The sequence below is a fragment of the Meleagris gallopavo genome, chromosome 4 (genome assembly GCF_905368555.1).
Source record: "Meleagris gallopavo chromosome 4, MGAL_WU_HG_1.1, whole genome shotgun sequence".
In the NCBI taxonomy this organism is placed as follows: domain Eukaryota; kingdom Metazoa; phylum Chordata; class Aves; order Galliformes; family Phasianidae; genus Meleagris; species Meleagris gallopavo.
The window spans coordinates 25,996,299-26,017,651 of record NC_139407.1 but is presented as its reverse complement, the minus strand read 5'-3'; the positions used below and the strand labels follow the sequence as shown (position 1 = coordinate 26,017,651).

At 40.9% G+C, this 21,353-nt stretch overlaps 1 protein-coding gene across 8 annotated transcripts in view; it reads left to right on the top strand.

The window, feature by feature from the left end:
• ARHGAP24 (Rho GTPase activating protein 24) overlaps nt 1-21,353 on the top strand; it is a 193,763-nt gene that overhangs the window by 156,110 nt on the left and 16,300 nt on the right. For 6 of the 8 annotated variants that reach the window (XM_085222545.1, XM_085222543.1, XM_085222544.1 and 3 more), the window contains 2 exons: nt 4,259-4,381; nt 15,779-15,986. In XM_085222545.1, coding sequence (XP_085078671.1) covers nt 4,259-4,381; nt 15,779-15,986 — 331 coding nt within the window. Of the gene's footprint in view, nt 1-4,116; nt 4,141-4,258; nt 4,382-7,313; nt 7,850-15,778; nt 15,987-21,353 lie in introns of those variants that run through there. The other 2 variants (XM_085222547.1, XM_010709717.4) reach the window with 2 other exon arrangements.

Sequence of the window (21,353 nt, the reverse complement as noted above, 5' to 3'; positions counted from 1 at the left end):
TTAGCAGTTAGATTTTTTCTAATGGACCAGTTGGAATGAGCACCTACTCATGGTTCCAGTCAGACTCGGGAAGCACAGGGTATGTGATTATAAGTTGTAACAGCTGTGACAGAGTTTCTTGACTTGCTTACAGCTTCAGGATAGATGGATCCTGTAGTTGCTGGTGTCAGTCGATGGAAGATAGATATATGTATGGCTTTGAGCTGTCTTTTAGGAGCACATTGGGATGTCAAGTCAGACAGCTCTGCTTAAAGCAACAGTGATTAGTGTTGATAGCAATCATCATTTCTGTTTTGTTCTTAAACAAGGAGTTTCATTAGGGAAAAAAAGTCTAAGGCTGTTAGTTTCTGTGCTACTCTGGTATCTTCTACCATTTGAAAAGATGATTACTACTTTGGTTTAAAAAACCTGAATGCAAATTATGTAAAATGAAAGTCAGTGAAGTAAATGCATGGAAGCACCGTAACATGTCACTTACCACACTGTTTGTTTGTCACATGGGGAAGACTTAAGACAACAAAGATAGGAGAGTGTCATGAATTCTGTGGTAATTAATCCTGTGTTGCTTGTGTGACTACTGTAGTCCTGAGCAGGAAGTACAAATTAATATTATACATTTGAGTGGAGAAGAGCATGTCTGTATCACTGTACTCCTTTCTGTGTGTGGCCAGGCTCAGAAGATTTATGCAGAACACAGACAATGTATATGTTCTGGTTTGCAAACAGTGTGGAATATCAGCTGTGCCAGACTGGGACTTGTACCTTAAAGACTGTTACAGCTCAGAGGCTTCAGCTGAGACAAGGTGTGAGGGAGAAGAGGAGGGCATTCTTTAGAGCACCACCACAGAAGTAGTGATAGACAGCAGTAGCTGGAAGAGAATTCCAGACCACACAATGGCCAGAACTATCCAAAAGACAGACAGTCTACGAAAACAGCAACAACAAAAAAAATAGGATTCAGTGGGGAAAAAAAATCACAAAAGAACCTTCAGGCAGGATTTTCAGAAATTTGTCTAAATATCAGCTCCTAAGTCTTTTTGTACGTATATAAGTGGCTTGACTTGTTTTATCTTGCTTTTTGCCAGTTGAGGAGTGGTTAGGAGTTTCTATTTGAATACCACAGAGAGGTACATTGAGTACATTCATTGAAAACTTTCTAGCAGATCAAAATTTTACAATTTAGCATTTTCCTGAGAAATGAAAAATGTAGACAACGAGTGTGAAGCATCCAAGCAGGAGGCTGTGTCTGAAGCAAAATCAGCAAATTCTGCTGCAGTGCCAGTCTGCTTTCCACCATTCAGTTCTCATTCTCAGCTTGAGGGTTTCTGAATCTGTGGCTGCAACAAACGCACAAGCAAATGGGCAACTTGGAAACTGGTCTCCCAGTTTCTTTTTATTGGAATGTGAATATTCGCTTGAGGTTGGCCATGACATTCTCAGCTCAGAAAAATCAGATTAATTCTACTTTTTGATGTTCCTCTTGGGAAAAAAACTCTCTTTTAAACAGATGGTATGAATTTAATCCCTTTGCATTCCATTCTCAAAGATGCTGAAACTACTGCTTGTGAGAAATGCAAGATGCTTTCAAAATATAAAGCAAATACAAGCAAATATTTGATTTTAAGTTGTGCCTCAGTTTATTCAGGTAGGAAAAAGGTGATGGGTTAAAAAGGAAAAGACTCCAAAATACCTTGCTTGACTTTTTTTTTTTTTTTTTAAGCTGAATGAATTCACATTTGATAAGAAGCAGGTGAGCTGTTGAGCCCAACACTTCAGGAAACAATCAGCCTTAAATTTGGTCACCACATCCTTATGCTCTTCCAATTGTGTTGTGGAGCTGCATGAGCAAATGCAGGCTGTTCCTGTTCATTTCCCCTGTGGAGTGGATCCCTGCAGGAGCTGACCTCTTCCTCTTCTAATTGTTTTTTTCCGGTTGGTAGCAGGAGTTCTTAAAATACCTCCTCTCTTATATCAGAGCAGTGCTGGCTTTGCACAGAGCTGCACTCAGCATGGGGCTGATCCTGCTCAGGAAGGCAGCAGCAGTCTGTACTTACCAGTTACTGAGCTGCTGGTGGAGGCAGGAGGTGGCATTTGAGAACCTGTACATCACTGCTGGTGCAGAAGGACGGGTAGAGGGAGAAATCCAACCTTTCCTAATTGGAAGCTTCACCATGGCATTGTGTGCTTTCACATTTTCCACTCTGAATGGATATCCTGGGTGGATTTATTCAGTACTTCATTTCTGATGCTGCCAAGAAAACAGATTATGGATTGGTAAGGTCTGTAGGAACAAAAATGTGTTATTACATTGTTGTTTTCAGAAGCAGATGGGTTCCATGTATTTTTGGCAACTGCCAGAGGCTGGAAGAAACAGGATGTACACATCAATTGTGTAAACAGCAGCTTTTCATCTTGAATATGTCAGAGTCAACTTCTTTGATCAGGTACACTGGGTTCTGCTCCTTCCAGGCCTGTAACACCTGCAACATAGTGAGTGAAAAAGATAAAACAAAGCTGAGTTTGTATTCCAGCCCCTTGAATTGGCCATAAGCAGCCCACAACCCACAGCATTCTGTGTTTCTTGTGGTTGGTCTGACAATGCAGGAAGGGGAACCTGAAAAACAATCTAGAGCTATACAACAATGCAGGTAAAATATATTACGATTTGCATGTCCACAGGAAAGGATTAAGGCTATATACATACCTCTAATGGACTTAAACGATAGTGCCGTTTTCTAGTTGAAACACTTAATGGCAGTATCTATGGTGTGAATGGATGTCTCATTTTTTGAGATGTTGCTCATTCTCCATTATAGCAGTAACAGTGATGTTATGTGGAGGAAAAAAACAGCAATACAATCACAGAATTGTAGGGATTGGAAGGGACTGCTGGAGATCCCCCAACCCAAACCCCTCTAAAGCAGTTCCCTAGAGCAGATAGCACAGGAAAGTGTCCAGGCAGGTCTGGAATATCTCCAGAGAAGCAAACCACAACCTCTCTGGGCAGCCTGTTCCAGTGCTCTTTCACCCTCACAGGAAAGGAGTTTTTGTGTTTGTGTAAGTACAAGTTTTATGAACAAAACAAAGGAAAAAACCGACATGGCTATGATGCAGGCTTTTTCTCTGTACTTTGTTTACTACTATTATATTTAATAGGCGTGACAATATATTGAGACCTTTTGTTTGTGTATCTATTTTTGGGTCTTTCCAGGACGAAAACTGATCAAATAAGCTGAGTTCAGTAGACTGTGTCACGTCTACTCATTGTGTTTGAGTGTGAGATCTGTCCTGGCTTTAGTCAGGTTGCCTATGTAAAAGAGATGGGATGTACATTTCCAGTGCTGTCTGTGACATGTTGCTGCTTGGGATGCTGATGCTTCCTCCTTCTCATATCCTCATCCTCCAGAGCACGGTTGGAGCAGAGCAACCAACCCATGCTTTGCACCAGTTCCTATACTAGTAACTGAATATATTCCTAAGAAGAATATGCATGCTGTTTTTTCTATAGCATTGACACTTAAAATAGGTTCACTGCTATCTTTAACAATGACTGAGGAAGAAAAGCAGTGTTTTTCAGACTTTCAGATAATGGTACATTTCAAAATATATTGTACTTGAGGTTATTACATTACTCCTTTGGATGCTGTTTGGGGAAATACGTGCTGTATGAATAGCTGCAATTTGTAGAAAATGAGAGTTTCCCTTTGCCTCCAAGTTCAAGTTTAATCTTCATTAGGCCCATCCAAAGCAGTGGGTTGTGCTGTGCTCACTGCTAGTAACAGCTGCTTTCTTTGGAAAGTCACAGCAACATTCCAGTGTATCAAATGTCATTGCTATGAATGTGACATGCTGCATCCCTGAGAATAAAAACAGAGTCCTTGCTGCTTGCTCAAAGCACAGTTAGCGCTCTCTGCGTTTATTCTCCCTGTCATAGTATAGTGGCTGCTGCAGCACTTCCAGTGCATATATCAAGTTACAGATTAGTACAGGCCCCATGGCTCTTGGAACAGCGTGGGTTGTTTACTGATGACATTTATCCTCTCATTTCCTTTTGGAAGTACAACAGTTTCTCGCTTTCTGATGGGGAATGTACTTACAGAACCTTCTCTACATGCCATGGCTGACAATAAATGCTCCAGTGTATGGTGTCTGCTTGCCATGGAGCTGCTGTTACTCCTGCCAGTGCTCAGATTGGCAGGAGTTGGCTTGACAGGAAAGCAGAAGAGTTATTCTAAAGTGCTGCAATCTTCTCTTGCAGGAGGAGACCGAGAGCGGATGACAGCTAATCATGAGACGTATCTTCTTATGGCGAGCACGCAGAATGACATGGAGGATTGGGTGAAGTCCATCCGCAGGGTTATATGGGCACCATTTGGAGGAGGTGAGTCAGTGAGCGAACATGCAAGGCTCTCGGCTGCACAAAGCATGTAGGAGGCATTTTGTTCTCTCTCAGTCACAGACAGAGTTGGAAGAGAAGAACAGTATCTTTAAAAAAAAAAAAAAAAAAAAAAAAAGTGGAACAAGCCCATTGGTTTAATTTACAGTGCATCTATCAGGCATTCTCCTGTGCAGAGGGCTCTTTTGAAATGCCAGAGCTGCTGCTACTCTTGGTAGGGATGGCACGTTACCAGTATGAGAGGGATATTGTCACAGAAAATGGGCCTATGAAATTAGCTCTTCTTTGGGAGAAAACTAGGGCGGTTTCTTTGGTCACCAGGTGGAAGACCACCCATGTTTTTCACAAATGCTTGTTATGAGAATCTGTTGGTGATTCTGTTGTCAGAGACAGCTAAGGCCAATAACAATTGTCAAGGCCTGGGGTCCCCAGCAGTAGAAAAGGTGAAACTGTTGAATTGGGTCCAGAGGAGAGTCATGAAGATGCTCAGAGGACTGGAACACCTTTCCTGTGGAGAAAAGTTGAATCAGATGTGCTTGTTCAACCTGGAGAAGAGAATGCTGTTAGGAGACCTCATTGCAGCCTTCCAGTACTTGATGGGAGCTTATAAGCAGGAGGAGGACTGACTTTTTACACAGTCTATAGTGATAAGACAAGGGGAGACATCTTTAAACTAAAAGTGGGTAAATTTAGGTTAGTAGTTTGGGGGAATTTTTTATTCAAAAGGTCCTGGCACTGCTGTCTAGAGAAGCTGTGGATGCCCCATTCTGGAGATGCTCAAGACCAGGTTGGATGGTGCCCTGGGCAGCCTGAGCTGGTGTGATCAACCAGTCAACAGCAGGGAGTTGGGGTCAGGTGAGCTTCAGGATCCCTTTCAACCCAACCATTCTATGATTTGACTGCAGCCAAACAGCAGCATACACTACTGCTGTGATATAAACTTGTTGGTACCTAACAGAAGTGCATTTTTCATAGAGGGAAGCTAACTACATGCTGTGCGTGGCTTCCACTTGCATAAAACTGCTCTTTGACACACTGTGGGCCAAGGCAGCCCTGCAGCACTGAGTGGAGAGCTGGGGAGCTAAAATCTGGTGAATCTGCACACAGAGGCTGTGACAAAGCTACAAATAGAAACCAAATCTCCCGAGTCCTGACTCCATGCTTTCTTCATCAGCCCCTCATTTACTTTTATAGGGCAAGAGCTATTTTTGGTTTGCAGCTGGGAATCTTTCCAGCCACCGTGGAAACTCATAGGACACCCTCATTGTCATAGGAGCGTGTAATGCCAATTACTCAGAGAAATACCTGACTGAGGTATTTGCACACTGATCTTCATAAAGAAAGGGAAGACTGCAATCCTTAAATTACTGTTTAAGTTAATTTGTAGTTAACATACTTACCAAAATTTTCTTTGTTTTTCCCTATGGGATATCTTGAGCATATCTGTGATTTCCGAGTTAAGTGGACTGAGAAGTAAACAGTTAACTCCTGGAGAACATGAGAATAGATGGAAAATGATTTTGGGTTTAATGCTTGTGGAGAATGTCTGGCTGTCGTTTCATGGAAAAAGCAGTGTCATGGAAGCTGTCACTGTGCAATAGGATGTCTCCCATTTCATTAATCATTGCTTATTTGATATTGTAAGATATCTTAAGTCATAACAAGCCCTATTAATTGTTCTGTAATTATGTATGGGTGGACATGCTGATATTTTGATTATTCCTTCCTACACAGTCATGCCTGCAACAGTCTGACCCTGTTACAGAAGGGTTCCTCTGGCTTCAGGTGTTTAGGAGCCTGTCCACCAACAAGTACATAAAATTATTTCAGATAGTAAATTAGTCAAACTAGTTCTGTAGCTGCTGCCTAAATTTCAGCACTAGTGGAAAAGCACGGTTGTCTGCTGTCATACAAGTCAAGTGCCACTTTCACGAGCAGCATACTTGAATTTTCTGGTTCTTTTAAGTGCTGAAAGCAAACTGTGTGTGTGTTCCATGGATATTTGTGAGCCGTGCTGAGTCCCCAGTACTTAAAGCAGTGGGAAAGGACTCCTGGTATAGGAGCAAGGACTGCTGTAGATGATTAACCATATCATTACAGTGTTATTTGTTAACCTGTGCTAGAAGGGAAGAACGAGCAGAGGGAGGTAGGAACCTACTAAGGTGTTCAGAAACAGCCTGTTGTTTTTTTAATTTTTTTATTTTTTATTTTTTATTGTTTTATTGAAGAGCACTAGGGCACTGTGGAAAAAATTCTGATGGGGAAAAGCAATGTAAATGAGGCAGGGCATGCAATGCCTGTTTGCACTGGAAATTCTTCTCCTGATTAGACATAGAAAGGCAATTTTTGCAGAAGGGAAAGGCCTGAGCTTGAGCTGCAGAGCCTGCAGCCACGGGGGAGGGAGGAGGCAAGGAGCGCAGCGCTCGGGTCTGGCAGCTCCTGCGGAGCCAGGGCGCAGGCTGCTGCTGCCTCGAGTCAGCCCAAAGTCATCCGGCAGACCAGGGAGCTGCGCTGCAGCACAGCCCTCCTCCCTGCACCTGCTGCACGCAGCGGCACAGGCTGCCATCGCCCGGCGTGGGAGCAGGAGGCAGAGTGGAGCATCCCCGCGTGTAGGCACGTCTTCCTCACAGCAGCACGGGGTCTTGCTGGCAAGGATGTACTCATGCTGCATCTGACGTCCTTCTCCCACGAGAGCTCCTGGTGGTTTGAAGGCGAGCGAGTAAGGAGCCCACGCCGACGTCAGGGATATAAAAGGTGCTTGGAGAGGAATCCGTGATGGACAGAGAGCCTTTAAGGCGAAGGGACCACTATTTCTGCTCCTCAGCTGCAGGGCTTATAGGAGCCAGCGAGGAGCATCACGTCCCAGAGGACCCTTCAGTGGCCTTTCGGGTATTATTCTCCCCTTTCTCCTTGCACACTGCAGAGCACTGACCTTGTCCTGTGAATCTGGAGTCTCTGCCTCCCATTCTGGCCAGGAGGAAGGAGACTTTCTGCATCTCTCTGTGCCGGCACTTCAGTCTGAATGGAAGATAGATCTTTCTGCTGAAACTCTTTTGTTGTGATATTGTATAAGAGACGGTTGTCTCACCGCAGGAAATAAATGAAAGGAAACAGAGAGACGGAAGGAAAGTGTTCCCCCAAGCCAAATTGAAGCAGGGAAGAGAACATTAAAATTACTTCAAGCTCTCTCTGGTAGTGAGAAGACTGTTCATCTCCTGCTCCAGAGGAAAATATACTGCTTCAAAACTCCTCAGCAGTCAGTGAGGATGAGCAGTCGTGTTGTTTCTGGATGCAGCTGCTAAAGGAGATCTCTGAAGGGCCGTGGGGCTCCGGCCTGTATGATGCCTGAAGACAGAAATGCCGGAGTCCGCAGCCCTGGTGGCTTAGCAGCACCTCCTTTCCTCCCTAAAACTACTTACAGGAAAATTAAGCGGTGCTTTAGTTTCCGTAAAGGTAGGTCTGCTCTGTTCATGTGTTCTTATTGCAGGCAGTGCCAAAAGTCGGGAGCTGTGTGTACAGGCAGATGAGAACACTCAAACAAAAGGCATGAAACAGTGCAGATGCTGACATTTCATGAATGATTTATTTTCCTCTTTGTTCGTTTGTTTGTAGTTGGCCAGCTAATGCTGTCTGCTCTGCAGAATAACCCGTGGATGGGCTGCCTCAGCGAGGTGGCTGGAGACAAGATTATTGCAGAGCCTGTGAGCAAAAAGCAGGGAGAGGAGTTGAGTGTTGCTGAGTGCTACCTCTTAGGCTTGCAAAATTCCGAGAAAAAGAGTGTAGGTTTGTATTTTTGTCTGTGTGGGAGGAGTGGCGAGGAGAGAGGGAGTAAAGGAGCAGGATAAATATGCACGTATGTGCAGAACACCAAGTCCTTGGATTTGGAGATTTCTGATGGACTGAAGTGGATCCCTACAGTGCACTGTCCTGCTGCAGCTGCTGCACTGCCAATTTACTGTGCTCTCCTGCAGTCTGCACTTGCCTTCCCACCTGCTGCAGAGAGGTTTATAAGGCCATTTTCTGCATTGCACATACACTTGTAGAAGCAGAGTATGGAGGAAGGCAAAGAGGAGGCTGTCTTTCAAAATATGTCAGCTGGAAGGGAAACACACTTTTAGAGAGAGAAATACAAGTGATGTTAAGGTGCTATTGTGCTGAGGCTGAAGGGGAGGGAACAGAAATTGTGCATGGCACTGAAAGCTGTCTGCCCCCATAACCTCCCTCTCTGAGGCCAGAGCTTCCTGTGATTGCTGGAGTTGAGCCCCTCTGGAGGCTGTCCAAGAGCACATGGTTATGTCTGTACAAAGTGTGCAGGTGTGTTTCAAGGTATCAGTGTCAATTAGAGCTGTCTGTGTGCCATTTGTATGCATGACTACTTGAGAAATGTTTGGAAGTTTAATAAAGGATGGACAGATGATTTTGCAGACAGCTGCTTTTTCACCTGGGGTGCAGTTTTATTCACTCCAAGCAGAGCTTCAACTGTTTATTATTTCCCCATCTGCTTTGACACACAAACTCTTCTTGTCTAAAATCCTCAGTTAAGCTGCAGTGTTTGGGCAGAGGATTGGATGAGGGAGGTCACGCTGCTAATTTGCTTTCCTCTAAACATCATTTATTTCAATTGCTTTCCTATGTACATGCTCTGTCAAGAGCATTGTCACGTGGCCCCAAGATCAGAGAGTTGCAGAATGTTGGTGTGCATGTTTAACAAGGTCTGTGTCCCACTGGAGACAGTAGAAAGATGAATGTCAACTGGACTTTACAGTGTATTAACAGGCAAATTAGACAAATGACACCACTCTTAGAATTGGCTTCAGGAATTCTTCTAACTTAATTTGCAGATTGTACACCTCAGTGAAAATGCAGGCAGAACCAGCCTTCTGCAAACCAGTATAAAACAGATTGATTGGTTCTAAGCTGTGCAACACAGCACAGAAAATAAAATGAACAGGAAGAGCCATTGGCTGGTCACTAGGAGAACTGCATGTTATTGTGCGGTGAGGCAGAGATGCACCACCAAGTTGGTGCAAGGTATGGAACCTTTGCTGGAAATTCAGATGAAAGCTGCCTTATGTTAGTCCCTGAAAAACGAAATGTCAGAAATGTTTGGAGGTCACCTCAGTTATGAGAAATAGCCTCTCACTGAGTGGCGTCTGAACAGAGATACAGCCAGGAGTCTCTGAAGCCTGTTTCAGGGAAAGTGCTCTCTGTTTAAGTAGCACCATAGGAACCCCCTGCGGGCACATGCAGGATGAGTGCAGAAAGGAATACCAAGGGTGACTTTGCTGCCACATGCAGGGGTGAGAACATGCAAGATGCACCAGAGTGAGCCGAAGGTGCGTTGGCCATGACAAGAGAAGGGGGTACGGGTCGTGATCTTACTGTGATGAGTTCCTGGTGACATTTTACAGATTGCCTCCCTTCCTTTCCAGCATGTAGCTATTTCTGCTCTTTCAGAGTGGTATTTTTTCTGTGCAGTAACATCAGATGTGCAAATGTGTTAAGCTCCAGGAGAGGGACCTCATCTACTGCCAGTGTTACATTGACTGTGGGGTGGGAAAAGGCTTGTTGGTAAGAGAAAGAGTCAGGTGGGAACTAAATTCTGCCATCAATGTGTCTTGGTGTTTGTGTTTCCATTAAAAAGCTCTGTAGAGAAGAAGGAAATACTGTTTGCCTTTGATCCGTTCAGAGCAGCTGGAGAACAGCAGAATAGAAAGCTGGTAAAAAACAATGATTTAGCACTCTGTACGAAGAGTTACTGTATTCCCTACCTTGCTGTTGAAGTCCCTCCATCTCCTCTTTTCTGTATTTTCAGTGTCATTTAATTACTAATTTGAAGTTGAGGGATACCTAAAGTACTCTTCCAAATCCCAAGTTGAGATGAGCTCCTTAGACCTTTACTGACCTTTTCTAGTCGCTATGGTTCTTAAACTATGAGCTTGTTTTGGAAAGAAGGTGGTTGTTTCTGGTGCATAATGTGTGGAGGTAGTGTATGCTGTGATGGAGCTGGAGAGACAGGGAGGTTTTTTCAAGCAGTCGGCATGGAGTGAGGTGCCAGAACTGCCACTTTTATCTCTTTCTTTTCTTCTTACGAATCAGCAGACTTGAGATGTGGCCTCTTACTTTGTTCAGTAGAAACAAAAATCATTGACTAACAACATTCTTGTGTTTTAAAAACACGCTCTGTAAGTACCGTGGAAAATACCCCAGTGCTTACACAACTCTTGAGCAGACATAAACAGAATTTGGGTATAGCATTGTAATGTCTTTTATAAGCTTTATGGAAGCTTGGAAATCCAGTTTCTCAAAAGGTTTACAAAACTTCTGCCACGGGAATGTTCTAGTTAATGAATAACCACTCTGTGTGCCCTTTGCTATCATGTGATTTTCCTCTTTGATGTTATGCATGATCTTGGCTTAATTGGATGTAGCTTTAAGAGCTACCAGGGCTCCCTGGAAAAGCAGTTCTGTTGATTAAATCTAAAGACTGGTCAGAACTGGAAACATGTACATTTAGCTGCCATATTCCAGTTGTGGGGCAGACAAGCCTGCTGCTGCTGTTCTGAATGTCAGGTTTTCTTGACACCCTATCCTTAGGATAAACCGAAACCATGGATCAGCACTTGTGTATCTGTGTGTTTCTGGATTTTGGAGACTCTGAGATTTAGAAGGACTTGGATATGGATTGCAACATTGAGGGCTCTTTCATTTTCTTCATGGAAGTTTTGTTCTTTAGTTACAGTAGTAGAAACGTTTCAAAAAAAACATCATGTGAAATTATTTCTGTGGCTTTGGTCATGATGAAGTCTCCATAATTTGGACCATCTTTTCACTGCTTCTCTATACAGGAGTTGCCAGTATTACAAGGCATGGCTAATAATGCTCAGCTTTGCCTCTGCTAAGCATTATGTTGACAGTGTGTTTGTAACTACCCTTCACCAGAGCGTTGTCTTTGCTTTGTCATCTTAGTCTTTGTGAACAGTATCTGCAGTATCTCTGTAGTAGTCACTTTTGATGTAAGAACCTGAGAAAGATGGTGCAAGAAAAGGAACCTTTACAGGGCAATGATCTTGGCTTTACAGTAAACAATAAAAAAAAAAAAAAAACAAACCCAACATGAAACAGAAAGATAAAGAACAAGATAAAAGTTAGGACAAAACCTGTGGAAGCAGTGTTGTCATGTTTCTGCCACTTCTGCCCCTGGCAGCACAGTGCTTTTTCCATAGGGCATCAGCAAGTCTGCAACTTCAAGTCAATATTTATGCAGCCTTATCTCAACCAACTCCTTTCGTGGCTAAGTGCTGCCTGGTGCAGTGTTCTGCATTTATTAGGTGAGGAAAATATTTCCTTTGGAGAAGTTCAGTGTGCACTTAAAAATCAAGCGAAGCCTGCCTGAGAGAATTGTCGAAGCCAAACAAATTGGCGAACACTGAGTAGAGTAAATGGTGGTTTTAGGAGTGCTTAAATGTGTAACAGGGTGATTTCCCATTGGTTTTCCATGAGACTGAGATCTTAACTTCAGGTTACTGCATGGTTGTCAAAATCACCAACTAGCTATGGGATTCCCAAAGCAGAGAGTGGAGAACCTCATGCCTCCAAGGAAATACTGTATTATCTCCATTCGTACAGTAAGAGAGCTGAGTTTCTGAGGGTTAATCTGGGATGTGAGGGGTGGGGCATATGGACCCTGCGACCCTGAGTTATGGACATGACCAGATGGGATGCAACTGTGTTCTGAGGGTCAAGTAGGATCTGCACCCAATCTGTCAAATCTTGACAACTGCTGTAGTTATTCTGCCTCTACTCCAGGCCATTCTTAGCTATGAGTATTTTAAGCGTCTGAATGAAAAAGTCCCAAAATTTGTAAAGCACCTTCCTGCAGCCAGTAGTAGAAACAGTTGCATTTACACTTTAGGTAGTAAAAGTGGGATTTCAATGACATCACTGGTCACTTCTCCATCACACTAAATTCTATAGATTTTGTTTGTTTTTTATTTTAAAGGTTTTTTTCTTCAGTATCTGTGAATTGCTGCTACAATACAGATCCAAGTTAGTCATATTCATTTAAAGTATATCACTTTTAGTATGTGAATCTGTTATTACTTTCTGTGTGTGTTCAAAAACACTGGTTACCTCAACTTACAGGTGTTTTAATGCTTCGTGATTGCCAGCTCTTTTAAATATACTGCAGCTTGTGTTGGGGTGCATCAGCAACTTATAACATTGTAGGCTTTTTTTTTTTTTTTTTTTTGCTCCCACTGCACAAAATCCTTTATTCTAATTTTATTCACTGTCTATTAGACATGTTTTGAAAGCCAACACTAGAAAGAAAGAAAAAGACAGAATGAAAATGTATTAATATAAAGTTATGATGTTTTGACTGTTGTGTCATTACTGATAGGAGTTTCAAAGCAGTCTGGTAGGTTTGAGAACTTATTCTTTCTTCTACAAATTCTAATGTGGTCTGCAAAATGTACATTACAAAGGAATGTTGGCACAAAGAGAAGAAAGTATGGCTAATGAGAAAGCTTATTCATACTAATTTTACTGTCAGTGGATATGCAATGTAATTGTACATTATATAATTGGAATATTTGCATTTTCTGTTGATCAATTTTGTTTGAAAAGAATTGGAAATTCTTGTTTAAAAACAAACAAACAAACAAAAACAAAACAAGAACTCTGAAGGATTCTTGAAGGGAAACTCTGCCTGTATTTTCATAGGCCAAACTCAGAGGAGGAGGACCAAGTTCTGCACTGAGATGTGGGGGAGCTGGAGCACATGCTGTTTTGATACAGGCAAAGGAAATGGCATGTGTTTTGCCAGGGAAAGGGATAGTCTTGCAGGTAGAACAAAATCTCTTTCTTGGGTTGTAAGAGAATATTATCAGAATAGAGCTAGACTTCTCGCGGTAGTGCAGGAGGGAAGGATTAGAGATCCTGGACATGCATCGAAACAGGAATGTTTTTCACAGTGACAGTCAACTATAGGAACAGGTTGCCCAGAGAGTCTGGAAACCATTTTTGAAGCTGTAATGTGCCACTTCTTTCATCTGCCCGTTGAACTGTGTCACAGAAGGCTCAAGTGATAAAGAATTGGTGTTCAGTGGAGTTTTTCACATCATCCCATTACTAAAAAATGATGTAGACTTATTTCAGTGGATGTAAATAGGTGCTTATTTTTGGAAGGATGTGTTTCTTTTAACAATATCTCAGAATGTGTACACTTTGAAATTCAACTTCAGATTTCTCAGGGATGATTTCTGATCTGATTTCCCTAAAGATGCTATGTCTTTGGATGAAGGTCTTGGATGTCATCCCAAATGCAGAAGGGGCTTTGAAATCACCAAGTTTCTGTATTCACACTGATTCCTTAATTAACTTTCAGTTAATTAAGTTAATCCTAACTTTAGGATCTTATCCTAAATTATACTTTGTTTAGAAAGAGAGTTTAGGAAGTGGAGGGATTGAGGGTTTCCTCTGTGCTGACCAGCAGAAACCCTTAAGTCAGACAGGTACAGGAAACCCAAATTTATGTAACCCTCTTGCCATGCCCATAGGGAATTTGCAAGAGATTAGGGAGGAATGAAAGAAGTGGGAAAACATCATATCATCTGACAGTGTGAAGAAGCTGAGTTTTAATGGACACCAAATATTTTACATCATTCAGCATTCTTCTAAGCTTTTCAATCTGAAATTTTAAAAATTCATTCTTTAATTGGAAATTTCGGGCTTTTTTTTTTCCCATGTTGTACAAAAAACAAAAGAGAGGCTAATGAAGTGTGACTGTAATATTTTGTTCCCCATCCCCACTGCTATTTTTGGCAGCCACACATAGGAGCTGCATGAATATCACAAAACATGATGCTCTGCATCTCAGCCTAATTTCTGGACCTCTTTAGCTGGACATGTATATTCTCTCCAGTCATTCTCTGTTATCATAATAGTAATTGCACTTAAATACAAACCCCAGACCCTCAGAATGGGTGACTGACAGTTTGCTGTAACATCCTGGATCACATGCACGATAACTTTCACTTCAAGGGCAGGCGTGAGTTGTCATTTCTTTTGTTGCAGGAAAATTGTGTGCACTGAAGGTAACTCTGGAGAATGCTTCAGTTCTGCATCATGCCTTAGCTTCTGGTTACTTACTCACGTCTGCTAATTTGGGACTGAATCAAGTTCTTGGGATGAGAGGCAAATTCTGTGAATGAAATTCTTGGGGTGAAAGCTCAATTCTGTACTTCCTTTAAAACAACAACAACAATAACAACAAAAACTCTATTCCTCTTCTTGAATATTTTTAAATTGGTACAAACTGTGTGCTCAGTGAAGGGCAGAATTTGTCTTATCGCTTTTCTCCCTTATCGCTTTTCTCCCTCCCCTTCCCCATTTTACGACATAAGTAATTGCAGAAGGAGTCTTTCAAGTGTAGGTAGTTATTTGGTATTTAGTCTCTTATCATGGCTGCCTTAGAACTGCTCATTGTGCTGCTATATATAGAAAATGAATTGCCATGCTCCAGCCCCAATTCTTGTCAACAAATGGTCTCGAGGGAGAGCTTCCATCACAGATGATATGCCTGAACATTGCTGTGGTAATACCAGTGATGGCTGGCTCTGCAGCTTGAAATGGAGGGAAAATAATTACCAAACAGTAACTGTCTTTCCAGTGCCCACAGTGATCAGATTAGATCAGGGTTGAAGTTAATTCTTTCAGTAAAATTCTCTGTTCTGCTGATGCTAAAGCCAAATGCTAGCTTCATGCGGTTTGTCTGACGTATTTCACTTTTCATGATTTTTTTTTCATAAACCATTTATAGTTGTGGAAGTGATAATGCAGCTGGTAAATTATAGGAATAACCTTTGCTTAAGTGGTGAAGTGTAATTGATGGTTTGGTTCAGAACAAATGAAATCCCAAGTTATATTTATAAATCTTTTCCTTTCTGCATGTAAAGATAATGTTTATGTCATTGAAACTCACATGGAAACTACTTAATTTTATATACTCAATTAGACATGAACCAAAGTAAATGGAGATATGCATCACTTTTGAATCAGCCGTTTTGTGACAGAAAATCCTATTTATAGTATTTCAATGAATGTTGTCCCTTTAGTGTAAAAAAAATAAAATAAAATCATTTACAGGTTATTTTTAATTTTTTTATTTTAAATTAATGTTTGATAGCATTGTTGTAAAATATGTTTCCATCGTATTTCTATGAGGGGATCAAATGTGAAATGGAACGATTTATCCTTAAGAGAGGGGTGGATTATTGTCCATGCATTGAAGATCCATAGATCTCATGGGTTGCAGGAGAAGACAAAGGCTCCTCATATCATTTGGTGAATCACAACTGAGTCCTACCTCTCTTCACACAGGTATTTTTGGCCAGAAGCTAGAAGACACTGTCCGGTATGAGAAGCGATATGGGAACCGCCTGGCTCCCATGCTGGTGGAGCAGTGCGTCGATTTCATCCGACAGCGGGGGCTGAAGGAAGAAGGCCTATTCCGACTGCCTGGGCAGGCTAATCTTGTCAAGGAGCTGCAGGATGCATTTGACTGTGGAGAGAAGCCTTCTTTTGATAGGTAAATTCTTCTGGCTGTCTCCCACTCCCTGAAGCCTGGACAGAACACAGAGATCTGCTGCTGGATGATGTTACTAGAAAACATGTGGCATGCCAAAGAGAATGAGTGCTTTTACAGTTTTTCTTCATGTTTCCTATTATAAATGTAAAGTTTTCATTTTTTTCTGATTTTGAAGTTTAATTTCAAAGCATTTCTGGAGAAGTTTCATTTAGGAATTGTCATTAATGTCTTGGATTAATCAAAAAGTTTTTATTTTAGTATCATTTGAAATGCAGAGTTCAACAAAGGAAGAAGTTGTCTTATCACCAATTGTGATATGTTCTGTTACTTATAAAACTGAAGATCGCAGTGACGATGCTAGTAAACCCAATTGTTTTTGAGGGTTCAGGTCCAACTTGTGTTATAGTATTTATATAATTTTGCAAAGCTGATAAGAATTTTATGAGCCAAGAACCCAGTACACTCCTGTAGATGGCTTCAGCTTGTAAGGTCAACACTTTGGGTAAATTCAGCTCTCCTGAATTTATGAGCACTGATAGCAATAGTTTGTATATTGAGAGAGTGCAGTCAGAGAAACAGAACCTGGGGATTATGAATCACAGAATCACAGGGTTGGAAGGGGACCTCAAGGATCATGAATCTCCAACCCCCCTGCCACATGCAGGGCCACCAACCTCCACATTTAATGAATGCCCCAGTCCCTTTATTAAGCTCTGTATTTAGAGTTTATATGATGTTAATGAAATTTCAGCATAAAGGACTGTTAAACAACTGTTGTCCTTGACGTGTGCCTTAAGTAACACACAAATATACTTCCTAAATAGAACTGGGATCCTTCATTCCCACTGAAGGCCTGATCTGCATTAGGAGGAAGAGGCAGAACACATTTACTTTATGGGACCTTTGACTGGTAGCAGTACAAGTAACAGGAAGAAAAGCACAGCTTGATCTTTTATTGCAAAAATATGCCATGGTATGAACCTGATGGAAAACATTTACCTCCATACCCTCCCTGCTGCTCTGAAGTGAGCAAATTTTATATGTATGGAGATATGTGTTTTTCACAGATGCACAGAAGGCAGACATCTGTAGATCTCTTTTATCTTGAACAGCTTCCTCAGTTTTCACCCTTGCTGTGATAAATGGCAAGAATTTATAATGCTGTGGAAAGGGAAAGTGATTGTTTTCATTCAAGATTTATTAATTCCACATTAGTAGGTGAGAGTTAAGATGACTGACTACAAAACAGTTTTATGCAGGAGGACTCTAGGAAGTCTGAGTACCATGATCAAGCTGTGGATGTCCCTGTTCCTGTTGAATTGGACCAGATGACCCATAAATGTCCCCTCCAACTCAAATGATTCTATGATTCTGTGATGACTTAGCTGGTAACCATTTGTAGTATATTTACTGACTGTTCAAATACTAACAGTAGAAAATCACAGTAACCAGGCACTATTTGGAGGTCTTTTCTTTTCTTTGATGTTAAGCTAAATACTGCTGGTCGTATCCTTATATTCTCTACTTCAGATACAAGTGGGCAAATGCCAGGGGCTAAAAAAAACCAATAGTTTGTTTTTTTTCAAGTGTTTGTAAGCTGTAAGATTGTGGCAGAAATGTTAAGAATAAACTGCCCCCAGACTCCAGGAAGATGATGCACTGAACACCCTGCTGAGAGATAAAGCTTGAAAGAAATACAGAAGGTTTATCTGTTCCAAACAAATGAGACCAGGGATGAACTTGCATAATTATTATTTTTTTGCCAACTTATTTAACAGTATCTGTTGGACACACTAATGAGACCCAGGAATAGGCATACCAGTTGAACTTTAGCAGATGAAATGGAGAAAAAATTACACGTGTCACTGCTGTGAAGTAGGCACATAATGTCTACTCTGGTAATGAGGAACATGAGCAAGAGTTACCTTTAAATGTCTGGTACTGCAGTTCTTCTGAAGCTGAGGATTTATAGAACACCAGCTTTGTATGCCTGAATGTCCTAGTTTTGAAGAGTTATTTTTCTGATAGTGTTTTCACATTCGAACTTGGAGATGTTCTGTGACTGTAGATAGCGTATAAGGAGTCAGATTTAAATTCCGCTCTCACCTCTGCCATTGGGCACCTTCTTTTATTGTACAATCTTTTGTTACAGTTGTATGCTTTGGAAGTGGAGTTGGTTTCACAGTAGAGTATTGTTTGGATTTGGGTAGCCTTTCTTTTTGTTCTGCTGAACAGCAGCATGATCTTCAGGTTTTTGGGTGGAATTGGTATGGAAAGCTGAGCTCTTGTAGAGTAGCCACAAGCTGAAAAGTTGCTGTATAGAAAAGAAGAATGTATGTTAAGGGGAGTCACTGCTTAGTTCCTCTTATGGAGTTTGAGATCTACTGTGTTTATTTTATAATTATCTGTTTGTAGTCACAAGTGTAGTAGTGCAAGATATACCTGGGTTTTGTTTCTTAATCTCCCTTTCCTTATTCTTATGCACTGATAGTAATAAAGAGTTAGCATTTAGAGCTTGGATGACAGTTTTGTTTGATGGGACAAGGAACAATGGAATCCAGGTCACGCTTACATAGCAGTACTGGGTCACTAGCTCTGACTGGGACAGGGACTAGCTGCTACTGGTACTGGAAGTCATACAAAGAGCTCATGTTTGAGTACTTTGCCATTTTTCATGGTGACATTTTTTCTGTATTTAGGTGCACGTAAGTGAAACAAAGGCTTTCTAACAAATGAAGTCACTGTGAAATGTGTACGTACATGTGTATGAGTTTCTTCATGAACTTAAAATATTATTAACTAATCCTTCTTTCCTTAATACTGTGTTAGCTTGTTCAGAAAAGATAGAAAGCTTTTTTAGAAGCAGGAGGAAAAATGAAAGTAAGGTTTTATGGTTAAGAGTAGTGCTTTTTCAAAATTTTGCCTCTCTTTTAAGATACAGCTCTTAAAACACCTTATGGGCACAGGGAGATGAAGTTCAGATGCACAGATGTCTTTTTCTGTCCAGTGACCTTGAGGTAACTGCTGTCTACAGTTCTGTAGACACCCTGCCCTTCTTCCCTCCTATGCTCTTGTCTTTGCCCATTTGACTAAGACAAATGAAGCAGGAGTATGGAATGTTTTAAAGAAGTAAACCAGACTAGCTCAAAGGATTAAAAAAATAATAATAATAAATCCATGTTTTGTAAACGTAAGGCATGTTTGACAAATTGTAACTCTAATATGAGTTAGCAGATGGATGTGCTGTTGCCACAGTCAGTAACAAAAATGCAGTGAATCCAGAGCAATTCAGAGGGTGGTGAAAATCTTCATGTATTAATTTGTACTAATTTGAACTTGATCTTTTTTGATAGATTATTTTAATTTACGGTTGTTGAAGAATTGTGTGCTTTATGTATGCAATTCATACAGAGGGGAACCTATAAGTGAAATTTCTAAAACTTGCGGAATGGCAAATCCAACATCCATCTGAAACATCCAGTGTCTTAGCTCTCTGCAGTGAAAACTAGCACATCAGCATTTCTTGTAGTCCTTGAAAGGGAAGGTATAGTTGCTAAAACAGAAAAATGCTGATGCCTTTTGTATGAAGAAAATAAGTAATAGTGAAAAGTGTATGTCGGTTAAAAAAAAATCAATAAATATGTCACTCTGTATGTATGTGACTCTACACACATACTGTGCTCTCTGCTTTAAGGAACTAGTGCTGCAGTGAGGCAACCATTTGCGCTCACTGCTGTTTGAAATATTTGCATCTCTATGTAGAATTGTCTCCTTCAGGGAATCCACTTTGCTTGTCCGTGGGTTGGAGATTTCCCTCTTCTTGTGTGGCTTTTGTTTTAAATTTCAAGTACTTCTCTTGCATTACAAATCAGACATTTGTAAAGATACAAAGTGGATTATAAGTATTTGGTCTGTAAAATTAGCATAGCATCTGCATAAAGAAAATAACATAAGGGTTTGTTTCGCACTTTTTTCAAGAAAGGAACAAACATTGATTTCCCTTTTTATATCATCTCATTGCATCCACTGTCCATCACAGCTATTACCAGAAGATATGACAGTTATGATTTCTCAGGGAGAAAAAAATATTTGAAATGTCCCTGAAATGAATATTAAGCATGATTAAGATATTGAGCATATTAATCCATGTTTGTAGCATGGATTTTCACAACTATCATAATCTATGTACATAGCCCTGTGATTCACTGGAGTTCAGAATTACTGAGTTTGAGTGCCTGCATCCGTGAGCATGCACAGGAAAAAAGGCAAGTACGTGCTTGCACATTTAACAAGGCAAAAACCCTCTTACGTCCTCTCATGTGTATCAGTTCCTTTTGAGAAGAATGCAGTGTATGATAGGATAAAATACTCACTGTTACTGTAGTCGCCATTACCATTGTCTGAGAAAGGGATAAAGTGGCAATATGCGTTGCCTGACAAATATTAGCTGTTGCTCACTAGAATCACATAATCCAGAACATGGAACTGAATATATCCCTGTGCATTTAATTACTGGGATTGTCAAACAAAAGTAGATGATTGATAAGGATTGATAAGTACGAAGAAGGTCATTCGAACAATGTGCACAATTCAGTATATAGAGAACTGCACTGCCTACCAATTGTTATTTCATCCCCTCTCAGTGAGGGCATAGTCAAAGGATACTACCAATTAATTTCAATTCCAAACTTGATCTGACTGAGTGATTTTAGGATAGACTCCTGTAAACTCCATGTTTCTGCGTGTATCCTGAAGCCGGTGAACACTGCATGTGTTTTAGGGAAGACAGGGAAGACGCAGTGCACGTGGGAACAGTGTTTTCCAAATGGCTAAAGGATAAACTTGGCAAGGACACTTAATTTTATTTTCAACCTTTTGAACAGATGAGACCAGGGAGAATGAATAAAGTAGAGCTATAAAGAAATACTCTGGTCCCTACTGGAATAATTACACTGTATTTTGTGTATCTTTTCTGAATTAAGGTACAACAACTGAATATTAGAAAAATCTAGCAAGACAAGTGTTTTGTACCATGGAAGTAACTGTGGTTCCAAAAAAACTCAGCACTTTTTAGCCCAGAGGCAGTCATCTATCAATATCCTTCGAGCTTTTAGGGCTTAGCAGTTCCCCATAAAGCTGAGTTCTAGGAGGTGAATGTGTGTGACATCTGAAAGCATAATGCTGAAGTATTTTGATCTTTTTGTTCTTTGCAATGTGCTACTAGCATTATTGTAGTACATGGAAAAATGTTAGAGGAGAAAAGAAAGATACGCCTTTGTCTGTGATTCCTTTAATTGCCATTAAGGCTGATTGGCGTTTGTTGAGGAGGTAGCATCACCCTCCTCAGAATGATTCTTCTGGGCACTG